The 25,996-nt window shown below is 42.2% G+C and overlaps 2 protein-coding genes and 1 long non-coding RNA gene across 3 annotated transcripts in view; 2 read left to right on the top strand and 1 right to left on the bottom strand.

Annotated features, from left to right (window-relative positions):
• HSD17B12 (hydroxysteroid 17-beta dehydrogenase 12) overlaps positions 1-9,044 on the top strand; it is a 165,170-nt gene extending 156,126 nt beyond the window's left edge. Inside the window, exons 10-11 of the mRNA XM_019470161.2 lie at positions 7,459-7,608; positions 7,993-9,044. Of these exons, the coding sequence (XP_019325706.1) occupies positions 7,459-7,608; positions 7,993-8,097 (255 nt within the window). The 3' untranslated portion in view covers positions 8,098-9,044. The remainder of the gene's footprint in view (positions 1-7,458; positions 7,609-7,992) is intronic.
• Positions 9,045-19,140: 10,096 nt separating this feature from the next.
• LOC128776152 (uncharacterized) lies at positions 19,141-23,081 on the bottom strand. The gene is made up of 2 exons (XR_008421154.1): positions 22,895-23,081; positions 19,141-20,015 (listed from the first exon to the last, which is right to left on the bottom strand). It is a non-coding gene; the product is annotated as an uncharacterized LOC128776152 (long non-coding RNA).
• ALKBH3 (alkB homolog 3, alpha-ketoglutarate dependent dioxygenase) overlaps positions 23,044-25,996 on the top strand; it is a 32,463-nt gene continuing 29,510 nt past the window's right edge. Inside the window, exons 1-3 of the mRNA XM_019470164.2 lie at positions 23,044-23,174; positions 24,283-24,431; positions 24,738-24,841. Of these exons, the coding sequence (XP_019325709.1) occupies positions 24,353-24,431; positions 24,738-24,841 (183 nt within the window). The 5' untranslated portion in view covers positions 23,044-23,174; positions 24,283-24,352. The remainder of the gene's footprint in view (positions 23,175-24,282; positions 24,432-24,737; positions 24,842-25,996) is intronic.

Below are 25,996 nucleotides of genomic sequence, written 5' to 3'. Positions count from 1 at the left end.
TGACCTTGCAGAGTGATAAGCGCTACGAAGAAACTAGAGAAGGGTGACGTGTTCAAGAACGTTGGCAAGTGCAGGGAATTTACTGAGCTCTGGATTTGTAGCCTGGGTTCGAATCACTCTGGAGTCTGTGTTCTTTCTGTTTCTCTGCACCATACAGTTCTCCTCCTGGGAAGCCAAGTCTCTAAAGCCATCCCTTAGGGTTCAGTTTACCTGGCTCGTTATCAGAGGACAGACGAGGACACAGGTTGAGACCACTAAACCCAGAGAAGACAGTTGCAGGTTTCAGCTGGCCTGAAAATGAAATGGGTTTTCTTTCTTTCTTTTTTTTTTTTTTAGCAGGAAATTGCAGAAGAATACTCCGTTTCGAGGTGAACTTAACCATAATGGGGACATTCACCTGGCCCCCTTCTCTTAAGTTACCACCTTCCAGTGCTTTGGTCCTCTTGGGTGATGAGAGTTGGTGGCTTTGTTAATTCAGCTAAATGTAGTAATCAGAATAAATTTAGAAAATAAATAAGACACATAGAGATGAGGGAGAAGACAAAATTCAGGTTTTTTTTTTTTTTTTAAATGAAAGAAGATATTTCCTCTTTTATATTTTGTTAAATATTTTATAGCTTAGAGTAATCACATGGATCTACTGGGCTTCAAAGAGCTAGCAAGCCAAATACTAAGAAGTGGCTGTCGGGATTGAAAACAGAATTCTTCATCCATTCTTCTTTTTAATTGCCAATGCCAATAAAAGAAGGTAATGGAGTGTGTCTTTGTTAGTGCAGATGGAATCTAAATAGAACTATAAAGCAATATAATTCTCCCAGGAGATAATCATATCTGGTCAATTGCAACAACTTTGAGAAATGGCTTAAGAACAGTAACATTAGTCCTGTTGGGATCCGTGGTCTCCATTCCCTTCCAGCCAGGTGACTCTCCATGTTTGTCATCGGTAACATCTTTTTTGCTTGGCTCCTTAAAACAGTGTTGCCCCACAAGAAGTAAAAACTTAAGGGGCAGTAATTTTACAACGTAAGAGGTAGTAAGTCCAGAAACAACTGACACATCCAGGTGGTTACCTCAATAGTCATTCTTTATAAATATGGCATCCTTACAAGCTATAAAAATTCAGCCAGTTTTTCTTTCTAAATTTATCCTGAAAAATATACATATTCTAAAACTTAGAAAGTAATTGCAAATATATCCTAGGGTTCAAATTCCACATTCTTTACCTGACAGTATTTTATTTAATCCTCACAGTAGCACAGTAAGGAAGATGCTGTCTCCCCCAGTTGCAGAGGAAGAAACTGAATCTCAGTATTTTGGTCAGATCAGACACCTGGTATGTGGTCAAGGCTGTCTGATTTCAACACTGACATTCTCCCACCTCATACCCTGCTGCCTCTTTCTCTCACATTTCAAATTCATTCCATTGGGAAATCCTACCAACTTCGGTTTATCCACTATCTGACCACTTCTTGTGACCACCACTGCTACCAGTAATTTAAGCTGTCGCGATCTCTTGCCCTAGACATTCTGCAGTCCCTTCCTCCTCAGCCTCCCTACTCCCATCCTTGCCTGTAGCCCCAGTCGGCTCCCAGCAGTCACAGTCATCTCTTTAAAGCTAAATCAAGGACATTTTACCTCTCTACGGAAAAAAAATTCTCCCGTGGCTTTTCATTTCTTTCAGAGTAAAAGCATGAATTCTTAGGACCTACCATGTTCTGATTTCAGACGTTCCACATTATCTCGCCCCCTCCCAACCCCTCCCCCCGCCGCTATATCTCTGGTCCCCTTGAAGTTCCTCAAACACTCCAAGCACATGTCCACCTCAGGGCCTTTGCACTTGCTGTTCTTTCAGTCTAAAAGGATCTTTACCCAGATAGCCTTTTTGCTAGCTCATATAAGCAAAGATTGACATCTCTGTCACCACATCAGAGAGGTCTTTCTTGGTCACCTGCAGGAACAGCTGCTGTCACCTCTGTCGCTACTCAGGTTTACTTTTCTTTTTCCTTTTTATTATTACCTCCCAATATAGCATACATTTTTTACTGTTTGTAGTCTGTGGGTCCCCACTCCCGCCCCAGATGTAAGCTCTGTAAGATTAGGGACTTTCCTGTTGTTCACAGCCATATTCCACTGCCTAAAACAGTGTCCTACCAGGTGCTCAGGAAATATTTGTTGTTAAATAAATGCTTTTTGTGATATTACTCTGTTTTTCCTTTTGTTCTATGAATGTTAACATATAAATTCCACATATTCAGAAATAGGCCATTTGTAAGATTATCAGCCAGCCAGTGTTTATCAAGTATTTTCTTTGTACAGGGGCACCTGGGTGGCTCAGTCAGTTAAGGTCCAACTCTTGGTTTCGGCTCAGGTCATGATCACACAGTTTACAAGTTCGAGCCCTGCATTGGGCTCCATGCTAACAGTGCAGAGCCTGCTTGATTTTCTCTCTCTCTCCCTCTCCCTCTCCCTCTCCCTCTCCCTCTCCCTCTCCCCCCCTCCCCCCACCACCTCTCTTTCTGTCCCTCTCCTGCTTGCTCTCTCTCTCTTTCAAAATAAATAAACTTTAAAAAAAAGGGGGAGGATTTTCTTTGTACAGAACATACAACATTTTAACCCCTTCATACGGGGCTTAGGTGTTAAGGTTTATAGGTAATGTTACCGTGAGGCCTTCGCTCAATGCCATGTAGTCAGGGATCTCTGCATCATCAGAGTGATTCCTTTTCCCAAACATTTTCTAGGAAGTCCAGGTAAAAAGCAACAGCCTTTTTGTGGAAATGCTCATCTCATGGTCTGCAAGTAAAATAACACAAACTCCAAAGCTAGGATCTAAGTATAGAGTTAGATCTTCTGGAGGATATCAGATCCTGAAATGGAAGATGAATACACAGATGTAAGGAGAAAAGATTCTCTAAAATGCCTCATAGGAGCCACAGCCTCTGCCTTAAGAATGTGAGCCAGTCACACTGTCGAACGTAATACTCCTAAAAGGCAGATGAGACATCGTGTCTAGAATTCCATATTGTGCAAATAGACTGGAGCCCGGTGCCCTCTGGATCCGTGTTTGCCAAAGCATGGTTGTGAGTTGTTCTGGTTGTTTCTATTCATTTATTATTAATTTTTTTAATGTTTATTTTTGAGAGAGAGAGAGAGGCAGAGCACGAGCAGGGAGGCTGCAAAGAGAGAGGGAGACACAGAGGCTGAAGCAGGCTCCAGGCTCTGCGCTCTCAGCACAGAGCCCGACGCGGGGCTTGAACCCACAAACCATGAGATCATGACCTGAACCAAAGTCAGATGCCTAACCGACTGAGCCACCCAGGTGCCCCTGTTCTGGTCATTTTTAAATTCAAGAAGGCGTGTTTAGTACACAGGTGACGGTATGAGAGATACTTTATCACCTGAAATTACAAGGTTCAGTATTTGATTCTTGAATATCTGCCACACAGTGTTGGGCTCCATCTTTCCATTACTCCATGATATGAAGTTCCAGTGGCCTTCCTTCCTATTCTGAGCAAGGCCCCCTAAATTGTCTTGTAAAGACAAATTACCTAAGCAGGCTACTCCAGTGCATGAGAAAAGGGATACCAAGTTGTCTTCAGGGATTTTTTTTTTTTTTCTTGTAAACAGGCTGAACAAGGACAAAACATCAACAGCTTTGCTTTATGGCGTAGTTAGTTATTTTCACTTTGGCATTCTAAGTTGGAAGACCAGGGCACTTGCCTGCACCTATGGCTGTGAAGACCCAGGTTGTTTCCAAGGAGTAGTGTTTATAGTGGCAAAGTTTTGAGCTTAAGCAAGTTGTAAAATTTGTTCTGCCCAAAATACTAACTATAGAAGGGTGAGTACACTCGACCAGTTCACTGTAATGTTTGCATGAGTAGACAGGAAACTGGATTAATTATTGTTTGGGGTTTCTTTTGTTGTTGTTGTTGTTGTTGTTGTTGTTGTTGTTTTGAGAGAGAGAGGAGAGAGAGAATGTGAACGGGTGAGGGCCAGAGAGAGGGGGAGACACAGAATCCGAAGCAGGCTCCAGGCTCCCAACTGTCAGCACAGACCCCGACGTGGGGCTCAAACTCATGAACTGCGAGATCATGACCTGAGCTGAAGTTGAATGCTTAACCAACTGAGCCACCCATGCGCCCCCTTGTTTATTGTGTTTTTGTTGAAGTTTTTAAGGAGGGACCTAGATGACATTTTGAGTTACATTTCTTTTACAATAACTTGAAATATCCTTTTTATTTTTTTTAATTTAATTTATTTTTTTAATTTACATCCAAGTTAGTTAGCATATAGTGCAACAATGATTTCAGGAGTAGATTCCTTAATGCCCCTTACCCATTTAGCCCATCCCCCTTCCCGCAACCCCTCCTGTAACCCTCTGTTTGTTCTCCATATTTAAGAGTCTCTTATGTTTTGTCTCCCTCCCTGTTTTTATATTATTTTTGCTTCCCTTCCCTTGTGTTCATCTGTTTTGTATCTTAAATTCCTCATATGAGTGAAGTCATATATTTGTCTTTCTCTGACTAATTTTGCTTAGCATAATACCCTCTAGTTCCATCCACGTGGTTGCAAACGGCAAGATTTCATTCTTTTTGATTGCTGAGTAATACTCCATTGTATATATACACCACATCTTTTTTATCCATTCATCCATCGATGGACATTCGGGCTCTTTCCATACTTTGGCTATTGTCAATAGTGCTGCTATAAACATTGGGGTGCATGTACCCTTTCTAAACAGCATACCTGTATCCCTTGGATAAATACCGAGTTGTGCAATTGCTGGGTCATAGGGTAGTTCTATTTTCAACTTTTTGAGGAACCTCCATACTGGTTTCCAGAGTGGCTGCGCCAGCTTGCATTGCCACCATCAGTGCAAAAGAGATCCTCTTTCTCCGCGTCCTCGCCAACATCTGTTGTTGCCCGAGTTGTTAATGTTAGCCATTCTGCCAGGTGTGAGGTGGTATCCCATTGTGGTTTTGATTTGTATTTCCCTGATGATGAGTGATGCTGAGCATTTTGAAATATCCTTTTTAAATTCTTGGCAAGTAACTAGACCTATACATTTATCTTGGTTTAGATAGATGATCTTGCTTAAGCTTCAGAATATCTAAAATTCTGGTCTAACCTCTCATATTAACACTGTCAACTTTCTGGTATAATTAATTTTCTGGACTGCAGCAGTGGAAGGGGACCCGACTACAGTTCTTCAGTGCTGTGCACACTGAGGTATTCTCTTGCTAAGTCACTCAGGAAATCTGTGTGCCCCTCCTGTGTGCTAGGTCTGCTCTAAGTACTGGCAATAGAGTGGTGATTAACGCCATGTTTTCTTAGGGTTTGTGCTCTAGAAATCACTACTGTCCAGTGCTTGGGTTTAGTTTTCTGTTGAGTGTAGCTTTCCTCCTGCCCCTGCCTCACACAATTCCAACACTTGAACCTCACTGCACAGCTCCCAGCTCCCTGAGAACATCACGCTCATTCTCTCTCTCTCTCTCTCTCTCTCTCTCTCTCTCTCCTTTTCTCTGCCCCTGCTATTCTCAGTACCCAAAACATTCTCCACTTGTTTGTTTACCTGGCAAACTCCTCCACTTTATTTAAGACGGAGCTCTAAAGTTATTTCATCTCTGAATCCTTTGCATCTTCTGCCAGCCCACGTTAATTGCCTTGACTTTAAACCACTGTCAGAAATTAATAAATACCCTTTCCAGAATTGGATTTGCATTTCTTTACTGGAAGAACATTGATTAAGTTGGGATTCCTAGGCATGTGTCTCCTGTCTCCACCTCTGGAGCTGGGAGGCTCCCTAGGCTATCTGGATGGGTTATCTGAATGGTGAGCTAACTTGTGCTGCCATCAAGTGGTTCAGCCAGGCAGTGCGACTTAATTCTTCTGCAAGATCAAACTAGTCCGATTTCTGCCATGTATCTACAGAGAGAGGGAGGGTGATAATCTCATTGTGTAATCGGGAGGTATGATTATCAGACCATATTCATCCTGAGGCACTTAAAACTTTATGGTACCCTTGGCAGGCTTGTGATACGTAAATGGGAACGTGTTTTTGATCTTTACTTTTCTGTAACCAGGAAACCCGAGACAGAGATGTGACACGGCTTGCTCATGCGCCTTCATTATTTGAGACAGAGCACAGTGCATATGCTTTCTTTGGCTTTGCTTTTGCTACTCAGCTTGGTGAACAACATTTTCTTTCCTTATCTGTTGTATGAGCCTCAGCAAACATTTCATACTGTGTTAGTCTGAGATCTCTCTTCGGTTTGTGCTCTCATATACTGTATCCTTGCTGCAATATGGCTTTAAAAGTAAAGGCCTTTTTGACAAAATATTTTTGCTCTTTAAGTGGGAGATACATGGATAGTGACAAACAAATTGTCAAAAACCAAGAGTCACCTAATCAAAGTCTGCCCAGGTATGGAGGTACTTTGGGGACGTTAGTTTACTTAGTGCACATCTCAATTTTACTTCTGTACCTCTAGTAAAGTTTTTTATTTTGACCACCAGGTGTTGGGTCCTTTTCTTTAATAGAACTATCATTGTAATTTGTACTCTTTCCTCTCATGCATGTGTGATACACAGAATACATTTCCTCTTTGGTGAAGAGACAAGCCCAAGTTACTTCAAGCTAGAAGGGTCCTTTTGCATCATGACTCAGTACCATTGTAATAGGGTTCCTTTATATTCTATGTTGGATCCTGTCCAAATGTATCAAACATAAGCAATAGAGAACCTGACACTAGTTAAGTTCTTCTAACAGGTAGTGTTCAGACCTGTCATCCCACACCACCCCCATCAAGTGTCCCTTGCTTACCCAAGCTGTTGCCATATGGTCATAGTGTCTCCCCAAGAAAGAACAAAAGAAAGAAAAGGCGAGGTGGCCCTGTCTTATTAGTAGCAAAGTTTATAAAGCTCAGATGCAGAATGATAATAAACTAGGGAAGAAGAGTGGTTGTCAAAGGCTGAGAAAGGGAAATGCTTAGTTTAGAGAGACCAAAGCTGGTAGAACCATCCTAATGAACCACAAATTGTGAAGACAATTAGCATCCTCTCTTGAGGAGGATCAGATGTCAAAAATCTACGTGGTGGTTTTGTAATGGTGCTCAATTCAGAGTAGAAAGAGTATCCTATCTGGAATCTCTGCCCTTTAGATTTGTTCAGTGCCTTCTTTTGAAAGGTTCACAGACGTTTACTTCTGCTTATATTTAATACTTTTTCAGTCTCATATTGTTTCATTGATAGATTGCCTTGTTACAATTTACTTTATCTGTCAGGTATCCTCTCAAGCTGGCTTTCCATGTGCTTCTCTCTCAAGATACACACTTTAGGTTTCACCAAAAGGTTTTTGCGTTTGTGCCACTGAGAGCAATCAGGCGTCATTAGATTCTGGATTAGTTGCTTTCCTAATTACCAGTGTGTTTTTTGGGGGGGCGGGGGCTGTTGCCTTTCTAGAGTGTCCTGCCATTCTTCATAGCTACAAAGCTGTCTAAAATCCGAAAGCCCACTCTGGATACGCCCTCTGCAGAGACCTTCGTGAAGTCTGCGATTAAAACGGTGGGCTTGCAGTCCCGAACCTCTGGGTACCTGATCCATTCTCTTATGGTATGTAGATTTTCAAGTCTCAAATCAGTAGTTTGCTGTGGGGTTTTCATTCCCACTGAGTCACAAAATAGCATGTGATGTATTAGCATATATGCATTGTCTAGACTTACTAACAAGGCATCTGTGTTGTTTTGTTTTTAAGTTTATTTATTTTGAGAGATAGAGAGAGAGTGTGTGTGGGTGTGGGTGTGTGCACAAGCCTGGGAGGTGCAGAGAGAGAGCGGGGAGAGAGAGAATCCCAAGCAGGTTCCACGCTGTCAGTGTGGTTTTATTTTAGAAGTTACCTACGAAGAAAACAACAATAAAGTAAAACATAAGGTCAGATGCTTTAAGTTAGCTCAAATTATAGGCTGTAATTACCTATCTCCCCATTTCTTTCCCTAGGGCTCGATAATTTCAGTCACGCCTACCTGGCTGTATTTTAAAATAACCACGAATATGGGCAAATCCACGCGGGCTCGCTATCTGAAGAAAGCCAAGAAGAATTAAGCATTGATAACTGCACTGAGTAGCTTGGCTGGGTGCACCAACCTACACAGGATTACGGCAAGACACCCCCCTCTCCAAAATCTGCGGTTGTCATTTATCAATTACTAATAAGGCTAAATGTTGTCATAATTGGGAGGAGAGCAGAAGTTGCTTTCAGGAATTCCAGACATATATTCTGGATACTACCAGGAGTTATTTTGAAGTTTAATATAAATGCTCATATCAAATGGACATAGAACTAATACTAGCAAGAACAGTGTAATGGGAAGGAACATGATTGTAGCAAATCACAGAACGACAGAGACAGACGTAATGCTTCAGTGGTTTCGTCTGGCCAAAATGCCAACGATGATGATCTTTGTATTTTCTCTGAAATATACTTTAAAAAGTAATGGCCAGCTCCCCACCCCCCAGCTTTTTTTTTTAAACACTTTGGGGGAGTGGAGCTGAATTGATTCACTTATGGGAGGACATATTGCAATATACATCACTAGAAGGTTTTCTAAAAGTATGTCCCAGTTTGTACATTTATATGGAACTTTTTATGCTCAAAGGTAGCTGATCACATAAAAATAAGACATGAAATATGGAGTTCTTTTTGACACATGAAGCCTGCTAAAATATGCTTTCCTCTGATACATATTTCTTTTCAGTTTAAATGCATGTAAATACTGAAGGCTATATGGTATGATTTATAAAGGTAAATGGACCAGAAAGTACACTGAGATGGGCAGCTGCTTATGGTGTCACTAAAACGGTTATCCAGGAAAGTGGCTTGCTTAGTCCCCAGCCTCTTCTGTTTCTGCACTGCACCAATACTGCTCACATATGTGACCACACGCTATTCCCACAACAGTAATGATAACAGAGAAGTGGCCTTGTAGTTTTAAACTGATACCCTATTGATAGCAATATGACTAGTTTTAATAAAAGGTGATATAACCATGGTGTTGATTGAAAAAATGTATTTCTTTCGTATTCGAAATTAAGGCTGTTTTTACACTGGCTTAATATAAATTGAGACTTACTTTTATCCTGCTCCATAACTTGTTTGAAGGAAATCATCAAGAAATAATTCAATATTGTGAAACATGCAATACAGAAGATAGGTCTTTACCAAGGCTGTGGTTCTTAGGCTCTGAGTTTTAAGCACTAGGAGATTTGTCCAAAAAAAAAAAAAAGTAAATTGCAGTGTTTAGGCGTTTCTAGCTTTTAATTTTGCCAGCTGAGGACGTAAAATAAAAACAGGAAGATCCAAAGTACTATCTGCTGTTAGCATCATTATATAGTTGAAAAGGCATTTTAGTACCAAAAAAAGTAAGAACATAATCTCAGAATCATTTAAATTGAATTAACTTAATTTTATGAAAAACACACTGCCTTTTTTGCTCTCATTTTGTTGTAGAAAGGTGAAGCCACAGTGACCTGGGCAATATTTTATTTTACACATTGGTTTGTTAATGGTTGCAGGTGATAGCTTTCAGTGGAGAGTTGGTAGAACCAGGAAGGGATTGATTTACAAGCGTACAAGATACTTCCTCTTCTGTCCGAGTTAGAAAATAGTTGCATTCTGATTAGGAAATCCCTTAGCAATCTCAAAACTTCTGAAGCTGTAGCTTTTGCTACTTCAACTTGGCAGCTAGTATCTCTTATATTTGACACTCAGGTTTGCAGATAAGTGCATGAAAGTCTGTTTCCAGGCACATGAAAAGAAAAAGCTCATGAAAAGAGAAACCACCGTATTCCAAACTTTCAAAATAGCAGAGCACAATTTTTAGACCTAACTTTATATCAACTTGATATTATAGTCTGATATGTGCCAGGTAAGGTCTGAACCCGAAAAAAGGAGAATAAAAGAGACAGGTAGATTCATATAGAATCAGCTCACCTCACAACACAGTGAGCCAGATTTTCATTTCCTGTTCTTCCATTGTTCCCACATGGTAGCACGGGGGCGGGGCGGGGGGCACGGGAGGAACTGCCCTACACACATGATGACGTTGCCATTCTGTCTTTGTGCTCATCCCACGTGCACTGGGAATGAATACAGATGTTCTGATCATTCTCAGCTTCCTCAGATGTGGTCCTGTCCTAAATGAAGGAGGCCGTCTCATTTGATACTTAGTGCAAGAAAATCGGATAGCACTGAATTTTCTAGGGAGCGAACATTAGTGCGACACCACACAGACGGTGTCTATGTGGTGTGAGAGAGCTTTATTGTGATGACAATGAAATGAACTTTAAGTAGCACTCTAAGTGTTTAAGTCTGTTGACACCAAAAATTACCTGAGGTTGAGATGGTCCTGGGTTCTGCTACCTTCTCTGGAGTTTACCAGCATGAAAAGAAATCATCAGAGCTTTTTATTGAATATGTTGGAAACTGATTCAATTTAAAAAAATTTTTTAAGGACTCACTACTTTGTACTTTGATACTCCTCTCATGATGAAAACTTATAAATGTGGACAGAATTTAAGTTCCCTTGTGTAATGTAATTCTGTTGAGGATTATATGGAGACATCTAGTAATGGAACACTGTGTAGCATGTACATAAACATATTACATCAAACAATGTTGATGTGATGATGGCATATTACAGCTTGTTCACTCTCCTTTTTACATGCGTCACTGAAAAGCAAGCAAAATGGGTAGGACAAAAGGATGTAAGGCAGGCTTGTCTTCCTAATGACAAAAGTTTCTAGACATACTGTTGTGTGCGTTTATTGAGCACTAACCATGTGCTCTTCTGGATGCCAGAGAAACTATAGTGAACAAAGCAGACAAAAACTCTTGCCCCTGTAGAGCTTCCATGTGAACGGGGGGAAGGGGAGGCGAGCAAATTAGGGAGACAGGTTAAAAAACAAGCAAATAAAGAAAAATAATAACATAGTATAAGTGCTTTATGCTATGGGGGGAACATGAAGCAAGGTAATGAGGAGGGGGAATCCACGTATGTAGGGTAAGGGTGGGAGGCTTGTGAATTTAAATAAGGTACTCATGGTAGGCCGTGGAGAAAGGTGGCATTTGAACAGTCCTGGGGAAGCCTTTCAGCTATGTGGGAGAAGGGCATATCAGGCAGACCAGCCTGTGCAAAGAACCCAAGGAGAGCGTGTGCCTGGTATGTTCCAAGAATAGCTAGGAGTGCATACATATACTCAAAGTGTATGCTAGGTGAACTCTTCCTTGAAGATTTCAGAGATCTAGGTTAGTTATGACTTTCTACCATAAAATCACCTTTTCGTTCTTGGTTATAATTCACGATCTTTGTATTGCTGAATTCAATTTGCTGGTATTTTATTTGGAATTTTTGCATCTCTATTGAGAACATTGGTTTGCAGTCTTTCTCCTACTTGTCTGGCTTTCATATCAGTGTTATAAGTTCATTAAATGAGCTGGGACGTGTTGCTTATTTTACTATGCTCTGGAAGACTCTGTAAAAGATTGGAGCGATCTTTTTCCGTCGAAGCTTATAAAACCATCTGGCCCTAGTATTTATTTGTGGGAAGATTCTTAACTACCGATTATGTTGCTTTAATGGTAAATAAGACAACTCAAGCTTTATACTTTTTCTTGAGTTAATTTTGAAAAAAAAATTATTTCTAAACATTTACTCATGTTTCCCCCCCAGATTTATTAACATAATGTAATTCAAGGTATCTTTGTATTTTTTAAGCTTTCTCTTTCCTTTACCAATAATCTTTGTGTCCTCTCACTTTCTTTTCCTTGACCATTTTGCTAGAAATTTGTCTCCTTTATTAGTTTTAATGTTTATTTATTAATTTTTGAGAGAGAGTGAGCATGTGAGCAGGGGAGGAACAGAGAGAGAAGGAGAGACAGAAAATCCCAAGCAGGCTCCGCACTGTCAGTGCAGAGAGCCCAATGTGGGGCTTGAACTCAACCCATGAACCGTGAGATCATGACCCGAGCCAAAGTCAGATGCTTAACTGACTAAGCTACCCAGGCACCCCCTTTATTAGTTTTTAAAGAACTATCTTTTGGCTTTGTTGATCCTCTCTGCCCTTTTCACTTTATGGTCTCCTGATTTTTGGCAGTTTATTCTGTTATTTTTCTTATTTCATAAATTGAACATTTCATTCAGGTTTAATATTTTTTTCTATTCTGACATAAACATCTACTGTTCCAAGTTTAATTATCTTTTGCTATATTCCACAATTTGTGTGTGTGTGTATACATAAACATGTATATACACATTTTTTTGAGTGCTAATATTGAAATTTACATTAAGACTTCTTTGACCTATGAATTGTTTAGAAATGTTTTTATATTTACTTTTTAATGTTTATTCTTGAGAGAGAGAGAGAGAGAGAGAGACTGAGTGCGAGTGGGAGAGGGGCAGAGAGTGAGAAGGAGACACAGAATCCGAAGCAGGCTCCAGGCTCTGAGCTGTCAGCACAGAGCCTGACGTGGGGCTTGAACTCATGAACAGCGAGATCAAGACATGAGCCGAAGTTGAACGCTTAACTGACTGAGCCGCCGAGGCGCCCCTAGAAATGTTTTTAAAAGCACAAATTCAAGTTTTTATAAATGCTATTTCCTTTTTGAAGAGCTTGTGTTGGTATCATCATTAATAAGACAACTTTACATTTTGTGCATTGTGATATCATGGACTGAAGATACTATGTCACTTATGTGGTATTCCTGCCAAAAATTTATAATCTGAACCTAATCAAGTAGAAATATCAGAAAAATTGAGGGATATTTCACAATATAACCAGCTTATATTTGTCAAAACCTTCAGATTAAAGAAGACTGAAGAAATGTCACAAGTAAATGTTACATGATCTTGGATTGAATCTTGATTAAGAAATTTTTGAGACAATGGGTTAGGTTTAAGTAAGGTCTGTAGAATATATAATAGCATTGTATCAATGTGAATTTCCTCAGTTTGATCATTGTACTGTGGTTATTCAAGGAAAAGCCCTTGGTTTTTAAGAAAATGCACACTAGAGGGGAGCCTGTTAAGCATCTGACTTCAGCTCAGGTCATGATCTCACAGTTCGTGGGTTCAAGCCCCACTTCAGACTCTGTGCTGACAGCTCAGCATGGAGCCTGCTAAGGATGCTGTGTCTCCCTCTCTCTCTGCCCCTCCCCCACTCACTCACGCTCTCTCTCTCTCTGTCTCTCTCTGTCTCTCAAAAATAAATAAACCATTAAAAAAAAAAAAGAAAATACACACTAGAGTATTTAGGGATAATGGGACATTATATTTGCAATCTTAAAAGGTTCATAAAAAATCATGTATACAGAAAACGATAAAGCAAATGTGTTAAAATGTTAATGTTGAAAGAATCTAGGTGAAAGGTAGTATTGGGAATTCTTTGTACTGCTTTGCAGATTTCCTCTAAATATGAAATTGTTTCAGAATAAAAAAGTTAAATTTTTGTTACTGATTTCTAAATAATTGCATTGTGGTCAAAGAACATGTGAGTACGACACAGCTTGGGCAAGTCGGAACCATTCTCGACTTCAGTTTTGCCTTCTGAAAATGGAATAATAACAGCACCTATCTTGTGGATTGTTGGTGAGCATGAATTCATATTTTTAAAGTACTCAGAATCTAGCCTGGCATATTTTACATATATATATACACACACACACACACACACACCTGTTGTAGTGGCTGAATAATGGTCCCCAAAGATAACCAGGTCCAAATCCCTGTACCCTGTAAATGCTATTATCTTATGTGGAAAGAGGTCTTTGCAGGTTAATGGAGGATCTTGAGATGAGATGAGATGAGATTATCCAGATGGGCCCCATGGAATCCTAGATATCCTTAGTAGAAGGAAGATAACACACAGAAGAGGAGACAGCAGTGTGACCCCAGAGGCAGAGATTGCAATGTTGCAGCCACAAGTCAAGGAATGCCACTGGCCACCAGAAACTGTTAGAGGCCAGGAATGGATTATTCCCCAGAGGTTCTGGAGCATTCAGGGTCCAGCCAACATTTTGATTTTGGCCTAGCACCTGGCTTTGGACTTCTGGCCTCCAGAACTGTGAGGGAGTAACCTTGTTTTAAGCCACCGAGTTTATGGTAATGTTCCAGCAGCCATAGAAAACAAATAAAAATGTCAACTTTTTATTACTATTCTCAGAAATTTTATGAGATGTATTTTATGTCTATGGCCAATTTTTAAAACGTACCATACGTGCTTTAGAAAAATGTTTAGTTACTAATTGTTATCTTCTATATATGTCCATTAAGTTAAGCTTGTTAACGGAATCCAAATCTTCCACATCTTTGCTAACGTTTGTTTGCCTGACCTAACAATAGCTGAGAGAAGTGTTTTGAATTCCCTCACTGTAATGATGGATTGTCAGATTCCCCTGCTTTATCAGCTCTTGCTTCATACATTTTGAGGCTGTCTTGTTACATGAATAAAGTTAGAATCATGCCTTTCTGGTGAGTTGAACTCTTTTTTGGTCATGTAGTGACAATATTACTAATGCTTTTTGCCTTAAAGCCTGTTTTCTGCAGTACCCAACTAGCTCTCTCTGCTTTATTTTGGTTAGTATTTAGTAGTATTTAGTTTTCAATCATTTTACTATTTTTCTATGTATCTTTCGTGTAAATTCCAATTATCTGTTGAAAATCTACCTTTTTCACCTTCCTCTCCTCTGTTTTTATAAGTCTTCATAATAGTTTTAAAGTTCTTATCTGCTTACTCCTGCATGTGGATCGTCCATGGGTCTATTTATTTTTTTCTTTTGATGATCAGTCACATTTTTCTGCTTCCTTGCAGGTCCCATAATTTTTTCTTTTTTTTTGTATGCCAGACATTCCATACAAAAGAACCATTAAGACTGAAGTCAGTGTTATTCTCCAGAGAGGGTTTGCCTCTTCCCTGTTGGATAGGGTGAGAACTGATCACTCCAATCCAAACAGGTATTGAGCCTGAGCTAGGGCGAGGTTGCCTCTTCATTAGACTCAGTGCCCCTGCAGTTCCAAATGTCAGCGGGATGAAACCTGTCACATGCTTCTTGTGGGCTCTTCCTCCTCAGAACTTTATTTTTTAAGCACAGTAAGACTATAGAAGGTTTCACCTTGTCTTCTCAGTCCCTTCCTCTCCCTTCTGTTGTTCTAATACTCAGCAAATGTCTCAAAGGGCTAACTCTTGCATTTGGGGGTTCCTCCAGATTCCAATCCATCATGCCATCCTGATGGCTGCCAAAAGGTCTGTTGGATTCTCCTTCGCCTCATAGAAATGCCACTGCCTTTAGCAAGCCCAATCCTCAGCTCTTGCACTTAGAAAATGTCCCCGGAGAAAAACATGGCCAACGTACTTGACCAGGGTTCTTTATCATTTTAGTTAAGCCCATTGTATCACAGATCTCTAGAGTCTTCAAAGAAAAACAAAACTCATTTACTTGTTTATTTTCTATGTACAATGGAGTAATTGCCTGCTACTAACATGTCCCCCCACCCCCCGCCCCCGCCAAGTAGTGTCTTCACTGAGGTTTTAGTTTGCGTTGTTACATTTGGTTCTTCAAAAATAGCTTTGCATTTTTTGATGATTTTGAATTAATGCTTGTAATACTTTTACTTATTTAAACGTTAAGCATCCTTATATTGTGTATCTAATAGTTCCCAATAATCCAACAATTTTTTTGTAGATATTTCTACTGTTTCTGCTGACTCTTGCTAATGGTGCTTTAGTTCCCTGTATTTTCCATGATTTATGTGTGTGTGTGTGTGTGTGTGTGTGTGTGTGTGTGTGTGTGTGTACACGTGTGTTTATGGTCACTAGAACTGTATGGGAATTATTCAAGGCCTTATTGAGTGTAAATTTGCCTGGCGAGATTTGTGTTTGCATTAGACATGGGGGTGCTACCAGTTTTCATCTGCCTTAAAATTCCTACTTTGTGCGGTTTTGGGGTTTTTGTTGTTCTTGGGTTTGGGGAAAAGGCCAGGGGGTTTGTGTAAATGGTGTTAATTCAGCCCCTATGTAAAGTTAGGCTAGTGGCCTTGAATTCTCAGGGGTGACTTTTTTCCATCCTGAGTTAAGGCCAAAACAAAAAAAGTTTTCTTGTTGTTGGCCTCTGTGAGATTTCTCTTCTGTCACACCCCACAGCCCCAGTTCATCCTTTCTCTGAGTATGGAGTCCTCCCTGGGTCCTGCTGTATGCAGAAGGTCTCTGCTACACTCCCCTTCACCAGCTTTGTCACCATTCTGTCCCAAGCCATCTACCCTCCTCTCCCAGGAATATCCAAGCAGTTAAGGCCACCAGGAAGGAGCTGTATGTGTCCCAGCTTACTCTGGACTCTGGTTCCCACATTATTCCTGGTCTCAGAGGAAATTTCTTTCACACAGGCAGGCAAATTCATTTATTGAAGAGAGTGTGTGTGTGTGTGTGTGTGTGTGTGTGTGTGTGTGTGTGTGTTTTAATGTTTATTTTTGAGAGAGAGAGAGAGCATGTGCTCTGGGGAAGAGAGAGAGTGTGTGCTCTGGGGAAGGGGAGAGAAAGAGGGAAACAGGATGCCAAGTGGGCTCTGTGCTGACAGCAGAGAGACTGATGTGGGGCTCGAACTCACCCACCGTGAGATCAAGATCATAACCTGAGCCGAAGTTGAACTCTTAAGAGCCACCCAAGTGCCCCTGAAAAGAGTGATTTATCTTTCATTTGTATTTTGTGGCAAACAGCCTTTAGGATCTCCAACCTGATTTCTAGAAATGGAAACTCTGTGCTTTCAATGCATTGAGTCTGTCTCCTACCTACTGTACCACTGACTAGATCATTTCTGCAAAGCCACTGTTCTGCCCCTAGGAGAACAATAGGGCAAGCATGGAAAAATCCTTTCAAACTCCACCTTAAAAATGTGCTTCCTAGCAAGTGGTCTTAGATGTCTGAAAGATTTAAGACCAATTTTAACATGCCCATTTATCTAGTGTTATTCCATGCATGAGAATAACTTGGGCTTATTACGTTTTTCATCCGTGCACCCACCCTGGTGCAGATGTTGGCTGCATTTGACCACCAAGCACTACATAACCCAAGGAAAAGCTTTAAGGAGAACCTCAGATGAATACTTTTTTTTTTTTTTTTTTTTTTTAACAGCTATGCTGTCTTTGGTTCTTTCAGAGCAAAGGACAACCTAGACCCATCAGTTTAGTTTTTGTGCTTTTTCTACAACATGAATTTACTTCTAAAAAGTGGATCATTTATTTCTAAGACATGAGGGGAAAGACTCCACTAGTCATTAACTTATTATTTCAGGTGCTTTTAAATTATTTTAGAAATATGCTTTTGTTGCATATTTGCTTATCAGCATCCTGATCACTTGAAAGAAAACAATCCCTGCCTTAGGCACACACGAAAAACAAATGGACTCAACAGTTTCAAAGTGTTCTGTAAGATGGAAAGGAAGAGAAGGAATGTAAATGTTGATCCTAGGCTTCATACCATATATAAACATTGAATGCTTATTATGCCTCTCAAGGCCTGCCTGGTCTGACTTCTTTCTACTCCATTGCAAAGCACCCCTCTTTCTCTATTCCCACAGGAGCCCTCTTTCAGTCTCGCCAGTGCACCCCTTCACTTAGTGTGGTAGAGTGATTGCAAAAGTCGCTCCAATATTCTACTCCCAGTATCCACGCTCTTTGCAACGTGACTTTGCAACAACTCCATCGAGAGGTGAGGTCTATTTCCCCACTCCTTGAACCTGGGCTAGCTTGCTTTGGCCAATAAATGTGGTTTTGTGCCACTTCGAAGCCTAGACCTTAAGAGGTCTTGTGTGTTTGTCCACACCTCCCCTGACAGCACCGTTGGAACATGCCTGGTGAGCTTATTCATGGATGAGACAGCACACGGGGTCTAGGCCAGTCTAGATCAGCCAACCACCAGCTGCTGATGCACCAGCTGAATCAAATCCAAGTCAGAACTCCCAGCCAACACAAGACTCAGCACACAATGGGGAGATTACTCCACTAGGTTAAGTTCCCATGAGAGTCTTGTATCAAATATGACAACGCTAACCTTTGTGTATTTTTTTTTAATGTTTGTTTATTTTGGGGGGGGGGGCGGAGCAGAGAGAGAGGGAGACACAGAATCTGAAGCAGGCTCCAGGCTCTGAGCTGTCAGCACAGAGCCCGATGTGGGGCTCAAACTCATCAACTGTGAGATCATGACCTGAGCCAAAGTCGGACACTTAACCGATGAAGCCACCCAGATGACCCTACATTTGTGTCTTGATATGACCCAGATATCTGAAGTTACCCACCAAGGAAGTAGTGAGGCTGACATTTGAATAAAGCCTTACCTGACATCACAGTTCATACACTTGAAATAATGTGGTTCACATGGCTCGGAGAACTCCGTGACGCTAAAGGAGAATCTGCTAAACCATCTAGATAAAGTCATCAAGAACAATTTAAAATCTAGGGTCTGATGGATTACATTGCTACCAGTCCTTCACTTTTAAAGTCTCTAAAAGAACCCAGCTATTAGGCCCCAGGAAATGGCTCCATATATCATTCCAGGAATAGTCCTGTCTTTCCTAATTTGGCTTTCCTTCTGCCATGTATTTGCAGAGAAGTGGCATCGTGGCCTCATGTAGCATATGGTTCAGTTTTTTCCTTTGTCAATGAGACTAATAGTTAGAAAATTGGATCAGTGTATGCATATAACTACAGTATCCCTTGACATGCCCTCAGGAAGTGTTAATATTATATGCTATTACTTAGAAATCAGATGTGTAAAATGATTTCTTTTTAGAAAGAAAATCCACTACTCTTTTTAGGATTAATAGGACTATCACTATCTTTCAGCCACGGAATGCTCCATACTGTGTGAGACTGACATGGGGCGCCTGGGTGGCTCAGTTGGTTAAGCATCCGGCTCTTGAGTTCAGCGCATGTCATGATCTCAAGGTTCCTGAGATTGAGCCCCACATCAGGCCCTGCACTTACAGAACGGAGCCTGCTTAGGATTCTCTGTCTCCCTCTCTCTCTCTGTCCCTCCCCCACTCACACTCTGTCTCTCAAAAATCAGTAAATAAACTAAAAAACAAACAAAACATTTTTGTTAAAAAAATTTTTTTAATATTTATTTTTGAGAGAGACACACACACAGAGTGTGAGTGGGGGAGGGGCAGAGAGACAGGGAGAATCCGAAGCAGGCTCCAGGCTCCAAGCTGTCAGCACAGAGCCCGACAGGACTCAAACTCATGAACTTTGAGATCATGGCCTGAGTCGAAGTCAGACGCTTAACCAACTGAGCCATCCAGGCACCCCAAACAAACAAAACTTCTGACATAACTCCCTATTTGCCTTAAAGCCTTCACTGATGACTGTAACCTCTAGTGACCTCTCCTGTCCCGGATTTTTGTCCGCTCTCCACAATTTCCCCTCCAATTATATTGTTCTTTAATTGTTCCTCACAGCGTACACTATGGCTTACTGGAAGATTTTATCTCGAGCAGCATCTGCTCTTGTGCTGGGCGTCAAATGGGAGCAATTCCTGTGTAGAGTCTGGGGAAGCATCCTGTCTTCCTCAACATTGTTTAGAGTTGGTGGAGACTTGAAAGCCTCCAAGCCACCACGCTGCAGTTGGCAGGTCCTGCCCCACCTTCCTCCCTCCAGCTGGGAACCGCTAAGCCTCTGGCAGTGAGACACGGGCCGGGAATTTCTCTACACAGTACCTTCGCTGAGAGCTATTAGCATGATGTGCCGTTATTTTCCTTGGATTGGATTTTCTCTGGAATTCTCAGCAGGCACTCCACGAGCAGCATATGATCGAAACAGGCAATGTTTGGCAAGAGTCTGGTGTGAAAATCAGCGACTGAAAATAGGTGCAGTGTGTAGCTCGCTCAGAATCTTTCTGGTAAGAGCTACCAGCACTTAAAGCATCTATCAGTTTTGCCATCCAAGGGATGAGGTATCTGTTGAGTGAAAAGTGGTCACCTGCAGAAAGCAGGCAGTTAGGAAAGGCTGAGCTCTGGCAGGTTCTTGGAAAATGAAACAAGGCACTGTTAAATATGCAAGGTGCTAGGCCCTGCCCCAGACCTAACCCACAATCTTGATAGGCAGCCTGGAATCTTCACTTAAAATTTTTTTTAAATGTTTATTTTCGAGAGAGAGACAGCGCAAGTAGGGGGGGAGCAGAGAGAGAGGGAGACACAGAATCCGAAGCAGGCTCCAGGCTCTGAGCTGTCAGCATAGAGCCTGATGTGGGGCTCGAACTCATGAACTGTGAGATCATGACCTGAGCTGAAGTCAGATGCTCAACCAACTGAGCCACCCGGGTGCCCCTTTTATCTCCATTTTTAATAAGCATCCCCTAGCAACTCTGATGCAGATGGCCTTCCAACCATACTCTGAAATGCTGGTTTCAGAGTAGAGGCAAGGCAACCAGATCGGCACAACCAATCTGCAATTTCGGGAAGGCTGTCTCAGGTGAAGGGAAACGAGAGCGGCACAAGAGTAAAGGGCCAGGAAGAGCAAGGGAGACCAAATCAGAGCCAAAATGATTACTTACAGTTCGAGACCAACTCTGGAGCCAGCCACTTGCCCGCTATTGCTCCCAACCCCTGATATCACAACCACACTGTAACAGTTAGGAATCGAATGGGAGACAGAAACTATACAGTATAATTCAGGGGAAAAAATAATCATTATAGGGCATCACCTACAAGGGGAAAGGAAAATAATAAGAATACAGAAAACAGTAGATATAGGGAACAGCCACTACCACATCTAGGTCCAGACAGGTGTGCGTGCACACAACACACAACACACACAACCACCAAGGAAGGCACAACTGTGGATGCACCCCCACCTGTTAGGAAGTTAAGATCTAGGCTGCATTTTTCAATGCAGGTTTCAATGCATTTTTCAATTTATCTGCTCCAGGTGAGCATTTCACAGGGTTTTCAAGCAAAGGACGACTAGTCTCCTCAGACACAGGAGAGCAAGCTACTGCCCCTGCCCAGGGAGGTTCAGGGTGACTTGGGTGTTCAAGAATGTCAGTCCAAGTAGATGTCACTATTTCAGATTTGGGGATCCCATTCCTTCCCAATCGATGCCTTAACTTCACAAGGGGAACTTAACAAGGCTGTAAATGCCACTAACATTCCAGTCCAGCCCACAAAGAGATGCCAAACACCGTTGGCTGCTCTGCATTGCCCAGCCATCTGGGAGGAGCACTCTGGAATCAGGAAGAACCACTTCCTCCTCTAATGTCCCTCCAGCACCCTCTACTGTTGACGCTTAACGTCAGACCAAACTGCAAGGGAGAAATGTTCCAGGATTGCAGGCAGGGTTCTGGAGGATGGGTTTGGAGCTGAGAATGAGTGGGCTGATAACTGGCATCGCACCTCGCTTTCATTCCCTCTCCCACGGTCTCCACCACCACCCCCTGATGGAAACACAAATACTGCAAATAGAAATGGGGGAAACCCAGGGAGTAAGACTCAAAAGAACATCTTTCTAATGCTATATAATCTCACGTATCTAGGGTAACCAGCCATCTCAGTTGCCCGGTACCGTCCTGCCTTTAGCACTTAAAGTCCTATCTCCTGGAAGACCTCTTAGCGTCAGACAAACGGGAATGATTTGTCAACTGACATGCATCCTAAAGGTTTCTAAACTTTCTCTGCATTCGAATCACCTTGAGCACTTGGTAAAAATGCAGGTGATTATTAAAAATGCAGTTATTTTGGAAGCAAGCAGGCCATAGATTGATTTTTGAGAAATGTTCTACTTGGAGGCTGAAGATGTGTTAATCACTTTTAGGGAGTCCTCAATCCAAACTTCTTTGTTCCTGTTCCAAAACCATAATCATTGAAAAGAAAGAATGGCATTCTTTAGAAGACACAGCCAAGGTTCCTGAACCAGAAACAGACACTGACAAATTACTAGTTGATGGGGACCAAAAAAAAAAAAAAAAAAAAGGTAAAAATTATAGTCTGGCCTTACCACTTTTCTCTCCTTTCAGTTCTAGGATAAATCATTTTCCTTCATTGTCACAAAGTATAACAAAGAATGATGGGTGCTGTGAAGATTAGATTGGTGGGGTACACTGAACCTCTCTAGGTAAGCAGTATATAATACAAGTCTTATTTCAAAGACTTCCACAATGACTACTATTTGGTAGGTCTTAGAGAATAAGCCACACAAAACAGTCAGTTCGGTGCTACGTTTGCTATTTTCACAGTGTAAGACACATGGTTTAACATGGCCAGTTTAAAGATGCTTCTTAAAAACTCAGATGGGGTGAAGAGAAGACACTCTTAGTATCAATTGAATTTCTATTGTGTTTCAAGCATCCTGCTAAATTCTTTAAATGCATTACCACATTTAGCCCTCCCAACAAGAGCTATGCCAGTTTCATAAAGAAATGCAGAATTCGCCCTAGATTATACATCTAGTAAATGGTGTCGTCTGGACTGAAACTGAGGTCTGTTCACTCAAGCAAAATTTGGTTAGCAGTGGAGAGCCACGGAGAAGGTGTGGTCCCATGCCTCGTTGTGTTATTGATGGAAGTGCGCACAGGCTGCAATGGGGGCACAAAGGAAGTGCATGTTACATTCTCCACAGCTTTCAGGGTAGAATTCAAATCCTTCTACTTAGCACGTCACTACCTGGTTTCCCAACCCTGTCGCCCTTCCACCAGCCCCGCAGGTACCCTGTCACTCCGTATAGACCAAGGATGCTGGAGCTTAGACTTCTGCAGTTTGGCTTTCGGAGGCGGGGGGGGAGGGTGAAGGGGGGACTATGTCCAGCGGGACCTGGGCCTGGCAAACACGCCTTCTTTCCCACCCTCGCCAAGCCCCACTCCTCACCGGGCTCCACACCACCTTCAATCTGCTCCCGTCCAATCCCGGCCCGCCCACTGGCGCCTTTAGCGACCCGGCCCTCCCTGCGCAGGGATCGCGGAGCTGCCCGGACTCTGGCGGATGGCGCCGGAAGCGGCGGCGGCGGCGCGCGACGTCAAGAGGAAATGCTTGACGCCGCGGCCCGTGGTTGCGAGCTGTTGGGAGTCGGTGCTGCACCCTTAAGGTTCCCCAAGCGCAGGCGGCGGAGCGGCTCCGGGACGGCGGGATTCGCCTCGGGACTGAGCAGGTTTGTACCTGCGCGCCCGGCTCCGCTGCTGCTTTGGCGACCCGGCCCCCCGCTCGGTGCCTGGGGGTGTGGGGACCGTCCCCCGAGGACCCTTCCCGGCCTACCTCTGGGACCGCATCCCGGGGCTCCTGGAAGAGAAGAGCCTAATAATAGGGAAAGTTGCGCACTCTTCTTGAGGACCAGCCTTTTTCAGCGGTGAGAGAGATATTGGTTCCCCTCTTAATAGAGGAAGAAACTGAGGCGCGGAAAGGTGGTCATCTGACACAGGTCATGCAGCTGGGAACTGATAGATTTAGGTTCAGAGCGAGCCAGGCTGGCGTCAGAGCCCTCGTGTTTTGTTTTTGTTTTTGTTTGTTTGTTTGTCTTCTGCAGGGTTCTCAAGCTTTGTATGGGGTAAAGAATCCCAGGGTGGAAGGTGGGGTTAGTTAAACAGTTTCTGGGACGCCACAAAATCTTTGGGTCTAGGATGAGGCTCCGAAATCTGTTATTTTCAACAGCTGTCCCCTGGCACATAGTATTACTCCCCTGTGAACAGAGCAATGGTCGTGTTAAGAGCTTTTATGGTCTCAGTTGAGAGAAAATACAAACTTCCTCTACACATCTGGTAGGAGTGGAGGGTTAGTATTTGACTCTGCCATGAACTCTTTTTGGGCAGATGGCAGTCTCCGTCGTCTCCCCACCTATTAAATGAGAAGGAGCTACACGCCCTTACCCACCTGGGGAAATTTGTTAAATGTACAGATTCCTGGGCCCATCTCAGCTTGGAAGATCTGGGAAGGTCTGGAAATTGGTGGGCTAAATAAGCCATAAGATGAGCTGGTAACATTTGAGAACTTGAGATGTGAAGCCTTCTTAGATCAGTAAAGAAATGGATCATAGGTTCAGAACATGTGCTGTGAATCTCCCCGTTTTTGTCTTTTTGTACCTGTGCTCCTGTATGTGGGCTATGAGCTAAAATTTCATTGGCAAAAATGCTAAAAAAGTGGTTTTGATGTAGAATCTCTGATTGCTATTGAGCTTGAAAGGATTATAATTACTCCCTTAGGTAGTCTACGCTCTCATAATCCTAACTAAAAGCACTTTCCTATTTTTTTTTTTTTTTAAACAGATACCATTGGGTGGTTTTAATCAGGAATGAAATGTTCTGAAAGCTGAGAGCAGAAGCCTTTTTGGTCAACATGGAAGACAAAAGACGGCGAGCCCGAGTGCAGGGAGCCTGGGCTGGCCCTGCTAAGAGCCAGGCCACTACTCAGCCAGGCAAGAACCTGTGGGGACCTTGTGTGAATGCACCTGCATTTCAGTTGATGTTAAGGAATTATTTAAAACGTAGCTGGTACTTTGATTTTCTTGATGGCGATCTTTTATTGAGGGTTGATATTTAGTATTCCTCATATTTAGTGCCTGCTCTCAAACCTTACAGTGTGTGTTTTGGGGTCTTCGACAGACTTTACTAATTAATTTCTAGATGTAATATAGATTATCTTCAAGTAGACTCTCTTGACTCTTGCTCAATAGAGCAGACATTTTGGAGTGTGGTTTGAGTCTGTTCTTGCCTTACTTTAGCTACCACTGCTAAGAGCCATCTCCACCAGAGGCCTGGTCAGACCTGGACAAACAAGGAGCATCATCTTTTGGATAGACAGCTCGTATTCAGAGAACCCCAGGAGGTAAATTCTTTTTCTCTCACAACACTAAGAGGTTTGCTTGTAAAAGCTGTAGTCACACAGTAGATCCTCAAATAGTGACTGAATACATTCGCTAATAAAAGGAGCATGCAAGGCATATAATAATAATAATAATGAAATGTGGACTATCAGCTCCTTAGTGTATCTGAAGATTTCTTTATAGTCTGCTCCCAACTCATGGCTGTATAAAGTTCCCATTTTGGGGGCAAGGAGGTTATACCATGACTAGTGCTTACATTGGTCATCGGAGTACTTTTTTTTTAATGTTTATTTATTTTGAGAGAGAGAGTGAGCAGGGAGAGGTGTAGAGAGAGGGAGAGAACCCCAAGCAGGCTCTGTGGGGCTTGATCCCACGAACTGGGAGATCATGACCTGAGCCAAAATCCAGAATCAGATGCTTAACCAACTGAACCACCGAGGGCCCCCCCCCCCTTTTTTTTTTAATGTTTATTTTTGAGAGAGAGAGAGAGAATGAATGCGTATGCATGAGCAAGGAATAAGCAGAGAGAGAGAGGGAGACAGAATCCTAAGCAGGCTCTGCATAGTCAGTGCAAAGCCCGGCAGGGGACTCAAACCTACCAACTGTGAAATCGTGACCTTGGCTGAAGTCAGACGCTCAACTGAACCGAGCCACCCATGCGCCCTGGTTATCTGAGTTCTAACAGTCCTAAACCCTTGCTGTCTTTAGTACTAGTGTAGCAGGTGCCTCTGGAATTGGATTGAAATTTTCAACTACTACAATGCCTGATTTTTTAGCTTTTTTTCCCCATGGGGGAAAAGTTGTAGGAAATAGTGAAGATTCACTGTTTTTTAATAGCATGGGAACATGTTATTAAAAATCAGGCATTTTGCTTTAGTAGTGCTTGTAAAAATAACGATTAAGACTTATTTCTTCATGTATCTTCTATTTTTAAAAATATCCTGGGCTGCCTGGTGGCTCAGTCGGTTGAGCGTCCGACTTCAGCTCAGGTCATGATCTCACAGCTCATGAGTTCGAGCCCATGTTGAGCTGTGTGCTGACAGCTCAGAGCCTGGAGCCTGCTTGAGATTCTGTGTCTCCCTCTCTCTCTGCCCCTCCTCCACTTATGCCATGTCTCTCTCTCTCTCTCTCTCAAAAATAAATAAACATTAAAAAAA

Source organism: Panthera pardus, unplaced genomic scaffold (assembly GCF_024362965.1).
Source record: "Panthera pardus isolate Hobbes unplaced genomic scaffold, ASM2436296v1 HiC_scaffold_12, whole genome shotgun sequence".
Taxonomy (NCBI): domain Eukaryota; kingdom Metazoa; phylum Chordata; class Mammalia; order Carnivora; family Felidae; genus Panthera; species Panthera pardus.
Note: the sequence above shows the minus strand (reverse complement) of the source record. Positions and strands in the feature narration are given on the sequence as shown.